The sequence below is a fragment of the Cinclus cinclus genome, chromosome 2 (genome assembly GCF_963662255.1).
Source record: "Cinclus cinclus chromosome 2, bCinCin1.1, whole genome shotgun sequence".
Taxonomy (NCBI): Eukaryota; Metazoa; Chordata; class Aves; order Passeriformes; family Cinclidae; genus Cinclus; species Cinclus cinclus.
The window spans coordinates 58,137,542-58,143,541 of record NC_085047.1 but is presented as its reverse complement, the minus strand read 5'-3'; the positions used below and the strand labels follow the sequence as shown (position 1 = coordinate 58,143,541).

General features: G+C 39.8%; 1 protein-coding gene across 1 annotated transcript in view; it reads right to left on the bottom strand.

Moving 5' to 3' along the window:
• Window positions 1-325: 325 nt before the first annotated feature.
• Window positions 326-6,000, bottom strand: part of ENOX1 (ecto-NOX disulfide-thiol exchanger 1) — a 127,533-nt gene continuing 121,858 nt past the window's right edge. Inside the window, exons 12-13 of the mRNA XM_062514773.1 lie at window positions 3,494-3,579; window positions 326-457 (exon numbers count right to left, since the gene is read on the bottom strand). Of these exons, the coding sequence (XP_062370757.1) occupies window positions 326-457; window positions 3,494-3,579 (218 nt within the window). The remainder of the gene's footprint in view (window positions 458-3,493; window positions 3,580-6,000) is intronic.

Sequence of the window (6,000 nt, the reverse complement as noted above, 5' to 3'; positions counted from 1 at the left end):
TACTGTTTGCTCAATGAGCTTTTCTTAGATGTAGGACATGTAGCATTTTGAAATCATTATGACTGTGGTATCTTTCTTCAGTTTTCATAGGAAACAATCTGTCACATTTTGAAACTTTTTAAAAAAATTTTATTTTATTTTAGGAACTGGTGCACAACTACATTTCCACTCACAAGAGAACGTCACAAATGTAACTAAAATTAGGCTTGGATAACTTTGAAAACGTACTACTATGTGCCCAAACCCGAATTTCTTACTTTAATACTTTATAACCCTGCCATGCTCTAGGAATTCTTCTTCTGCATAGCTTCAATACCAGTCACAGTCAGACAGTTTTAATTCCTTCAAAGGCACAAAACTTCCACCTCTTTTCCAGTGTTGCTCCTACACCAGTGAATTCTTGTTTAAACATGCGTGGCAGTCTCATCAAAAGCATTTCTATCTCATTTGCAGAGATCTGAGAAAGAAACAAAGGTAAAATTAAAGTGAGAAAGCTGTCCTGTAGCTTGTAAAGAGGAAACATTAAGAAGAGTTATAACAGGGATGCAGGGGAGATGAATCCAGGCCATGTGAAAACAGCCAACCATTCCTTTCTTTTTTGTAACCTTAGCCTGACATGACTTTTCAGACCCCAAAGCAAGTGCATATTCCTTGCAGGAATGATTTTGCTCTTGTAGGTGGCATCCCCCTGTAAAGCAATGACAACAGCCATGTTGGAGCTGTGGCCAAAGTGTGCCATGAAGTCCATCTGAAAACTACAGTCATGGATGTTCTTGTGAAGAGGAGGAAGCAGATGGGACCTTATTCTTCTTCTCAGCCTACTTTCCAGCATTATTGAATTCTTCTCCCAGTTCCACCAGTTCTTCTCTTTCAAAAAGACTTTAATCAGCTCTCTGTTGTTGCTGAAGGCTGACTACTCATGGAGCCACCTTCCCTCAGTCTTAACCAGTTCAGCAGCCCCAGAGAATTAAGCAGCAAAGCCCCCAGTTCTGCACTGGTCAGGATGTTTTTATCATTTTCAAACTTTAATGACTGCTCACCTTCCTAAGAGGCAAGATGGTCTCATTACAGAAAACATTTTCACAAAGGCAACCTTCCTGGTATAATCAATAGGGAAGTCAAGAAATGAACAGTCATGGAATATGAGCCATTTTATCCTACTGCTTCTAAAGTGGTGGTCGTGAATGGAACAGCAAAGAAATCTATCCTCCATGGTTTGAAAGGTTTATCTGGAAATAATGATATTTCTGCTTATTCATACTAGTAGAAACTTTCCATGGTGAAACCTTTCCTTTTTAAAACAGTATATCAACCTAAAATGTACTAATTATACCTCAGTACACCCAAGGAAGGTGAGAAAATATCTATTGTCTCTTATTTTCTTTGCAGACGTTAGTGCAGCAGAAAGATTAAATGATTTGTTAAAGGTGTCACCAAAACTCAGTATTGGAGACAATCTAAAGCCTCAGCATGATCCAATCCATCTTTTAAGTACTCACATGGCAGCAGTGGGTGTCTGGTTACTTTTGTGCAATGTATCTGAGCTGTATACTGAGCCCTCAGCCCACACGGGTGTGCTGACCTTATCATTCCTGTTCAGGCGAGGAATGACACGCTAACCATGGAAAGTAATTGAAATTCATCTCTGAGATTGCATCTCTGGATCGTGCTATTAAAAAGTAATTTGTTTCTACAAGCAGTTGCTTCCAAAATAAACCAACGAGGTCAAGTTTTGCAGCTTGTGTTTATTATGCAGTAGGTAGGTCTGGTGGTAGCTGTAGAGATGGGGACAATGCTCCTTCCTCGAGGGCTCTGTTTGCAACTCAAGAGCTTGACCCTGGCAGCCTCACAGAAGCCCACATGTTACTCATGTGAACAAAAACTCAAGGACAGAGCCCACAGTCATGCACAAGAAGGGACCACAGCAGCGCAGGGAGACAATGTTGAAGAGCTCACTGGGCAGAAGCAATGAGCAGCAGGGCTGGAGCCCAGAGAGTCCCTGTTTTGGATGATTGCTGTTATCACTCAAGAAATACAGAGCTGGAGAGGTCATCCAGAGGAAAAAGCAGTTGAAACTTAGTCAGGTGCTGTGTTAAGGAAGGACTTGAAAGATAACTGAGGAAATTGGACAGACTGGGTGATGCAGGACAGGACAAAGCAAAGTGCACTGTGTGGAAGGGGCACAGAAAAGCAGAAGAATGGCTGGAGGTGTGAAGCTCTGGATTCATCAGATCTTGATAAAACCAGACATTTAAAAAATAATTTAAATTCACCAGTTTATCACCTCTTTCTCCCATCCTCATCTCCTACTCCCTTTTCATTATGGGTGGCAGTGGGCTGTAAAGCACTAGCAAACCTGAGTTGCCATGGCCTGAAGGGAGTGCCTAACAAATTCATCATCCTTCCTCACTCATCAGTGCAGCCTGTTGTACTTCCAGTGAGCTTCTCGTTCAGGATCTTCTCTGCTTTTAGCTCTACATTTTTTCATAGAAATAGAGGAAGGATCCAGGATCACCTGGAAGCATAAAGCAGCCCATCAAAGCAGAGGGAAACTGATTAGCTATGGGCTGAGGGGGCTGATCAGGAATCATTATTAGGATCAAAGGAGTTGTGTTGCAAGAAGATCTGGAAAAGCACGATCATCCAAGTATTGGCAGACGTGAGACAGAGCTGTGGCTGGCCGCAGGGTGACCCCTGCATCTGCTAAGTGTCTCTTGCAGCCTGGCATCCTGCAGAGCAGCAGTTTAGCACTTGGAGTACCATTCACCTGATCATTTCACACTTGAGCTTCTCACCCATGACTTGCTTAATATCCGGTCCAGAGGAATAGGCACATTTGGGGGCTTGATTTCATTGCATTCTACAGCAGATATTAAAAAGTAAGCCAAAGAATCTTATCCTACAGGTATGTATTGACTGTGGACTCTATGAACTGATGCATTAAACACTTTGCAGACTGTTTTGTGTTGGCGTCACTTTTATCTTGGCCACTGCTTCACTGAAATTAGTAGGGTCACCCAATTCCCTTATGTGGTCATCTCTTATCCCACATGGACACAAAGGACGTGCAGGGTGGTCCATTCCTGTGTTCATGGAGGTTCAGTTCAGTGTGACACAAGACTAGCAACTTTACAAAGAATAAAGGGCCATCTCCAAAAGCTGCACAATTCGATGGCCATGGCCACACCCACCTCTTGTTCTGCTTTTTTTTCTTTGCAGCTAAACTTCAGAATCATGTGTCATAAAATCAGCTGCTAGTCTTTGCCATTTAGAGCCCTACTCTTCTGTGCCACAAAGGACAGCTAAACAGTGCAAGGCAAAGACCTCAACACAAGTACATGTACTATAATTTGCAAATGAATAAAGACTGCAAACCCCCAAGCCCCATATCCCATTATTTTTCTAATGGAAATGCATGAAGAGTTTAACCTGCAGTAAAGAATAATACAATATTTCTAAAGAGAAAACAGATTTTGATTGAATTTTTTTTTACCCTAGAGTCCAACTGCTGCATATAAGACCAAAGATACTCTATATTGGCTCCAAAAGGGTGGACGTGAAGAAATGTGGATATGATACCTGTATTAAAAACAAACAGAAACAAAATATTAAAATTACCTTGGATACTGTATCGTTAAAATAGGCAAAATAATTCTGAAGAGTCTGTTCTTGCAGGTTTTTCAGTATGAATTATGATTCTTATTTTCCATGCACAACCCAATAAACATAACAAAAGAGCACATTTTTAATACAGTCATAGTAACATGCTAAATACAATAGCTCATCTTCAGGAATGACAGCAGTTAGCAAGTAAGTGACCAAGATAATATACTGATGAATAAAAGAATTTCTAAACAAAGCCTTGCTGGGAGCATTTCAACTACTAATTTTATGCTTGATTTACCAATATAAAATTGTGGATATTGTAATGATAAAATTATTGGTTTTTTCCCCTTCACTGGATTCTCTGTTGTGAAAACGTTTCATACAATAGTGTCAGAACCTTCACTCCCTCAAATTTTTCTAGTAATTATGCAGATGCTGGTTATGAAAAGTGTTTAAGCCGTATTACCCCTAACTACTGCTGAAGAAAACACAAATGCTTTATGACATATTTGCTTATTTGCTTTTTCTTAAGAGAGAGCATATTCTGTCTATCTTCATTGTTGTTCCCAGGATGATTATAAAAGGTATGGGAATTAAAAGTGGCTTAGAAGGAGTCAGGATCTAAGTCTAGAGATTTTTTTCTGCAATGAAAATCAAGTGACAGCATTAATAATGATGACCAGAGAAAACAAGATTTGGGGCATCAGTATTGCTATTAAAAGCACTATCCAATTTCTCCTCTTCTAACCAAACAGTGAAAATACAAAATGGCATGTGTGTTACTTGCTGTTTGGGGAGAGCTGAACTGTAAGAATCAGAACAAATATTTTCAACTCTCTTTGGATGGGCTTCTTAGCTGAACCACCCTAGGGGGAGTTTCTTATACTTAAATCATAAACACCCGGATTAAAAATGCTTACAAATGACAAAAATGGGTCACTGTATCTTGTGTACTGCAGGCCATATTGCTTTCTTGATGCTGAATGAATTAGGATAATCTTGGATTTTGTTTTTCCCCAAGTACTGGCCACGGTTGAAACTGATAAGCAATATTAAATGCATTTTAGACTGGCTTTGCAAAGAATACCTTTTTTCCTCCTCCACTTTTCGAACAGCATGTATAAAGTTCTGGTCCTGCATAAGGAGTGGTGTGTATGAAATTTTTTACTATGGCAAGCCCTAGAAGCAATGGCTTTCTTTGTGCTGTGCGTGACTCCAGGTAGCCACACAAGAGCTCTAGAAGCAAAAGCCAAGACTGTCACACTTGGATGAGATGACTGGAAATCCAATTTGTACTCAAATCACATTTTACCAGGGTCATTTCTTCTGTTATGTGGTTCCCAAGGCTTTTAAATTCAGGATATTCAAAGCCAGCTCTTTCATATAATGTAAATAAGTAATTTGTCAATGTTTTGCAGTTATTGACTGGAGTTCCATGATAGCTTTTTTTTCTTTTTCTTTTCTTTAAGCTCTAAGACAACACTGTATTTTTTAAAATACAGAAAAACATGTGAATGGATGGAGACAAGGCCCATTTTAGGCCCATTTTTCCCTTGCCACACCTGATCATGCCTCAGAGGAAGAGATAACATGAAATCCATCTTGAGGAATCTTTAATCTCGGAACTGTAACAGTGAGTCAGTTGTAGAGGTATTATGACCAGTGATATCTGAACTGAGGTTATTCTGTTTATCTGAGTTTGCCACTGAACAGCAGATGTACAGGACCCACTTTGGGACACTGCCACTGTTTGTTACAGTCAAATAGTGAGTGACCTAGAAACAAAACTTTGTTGTTCTGTTCTTAAAATCCCATTCTTGCTGTCTTTCTCACAGAATGAAAAGATCAAGTACTATCCCCTGCAATTAAAAGTTTCAGATTTAATTATAACAAGCAGAATTCAATCAAGTCATACATTTCTGTACATTCCACCGTTTTGCATCTCACTGGTCACAGGGAGTTTGTGCACTAAACTCTTTAAATGTTTAAATACATTCTTCACTTTCAAATGACCTCTTTGGTCGGAGTTGAACTTGTGAATTGCTGAATCCTGCCTCAGGAATAAACCAGTAATCTTCCTGGTGCCTAGGTGATGAAAACGAGTTGCATTTAAAAAATCTAAGGTATTTATCAGGATACCACTGATTTGTGAAAAGATCAAACCAAAGAAATTAAACCTGTTCCTTCAGGTCAACATTTCTGTTACCATGCCATAGGGTACACTTTGGAACTGTGGGCCTTTGTGCTCCCTGAAAACCTACACCACTGAAACCAAATCCAAAATATGCACGGGTGTAAATGGGGTGTATTCCTTCCAAGGATAGCATGGCTACAGCCAGCTCTGTGTGGCTAAATGCCTGATACCAGTTAACTGGCCCATTGTCTATAAGCTTT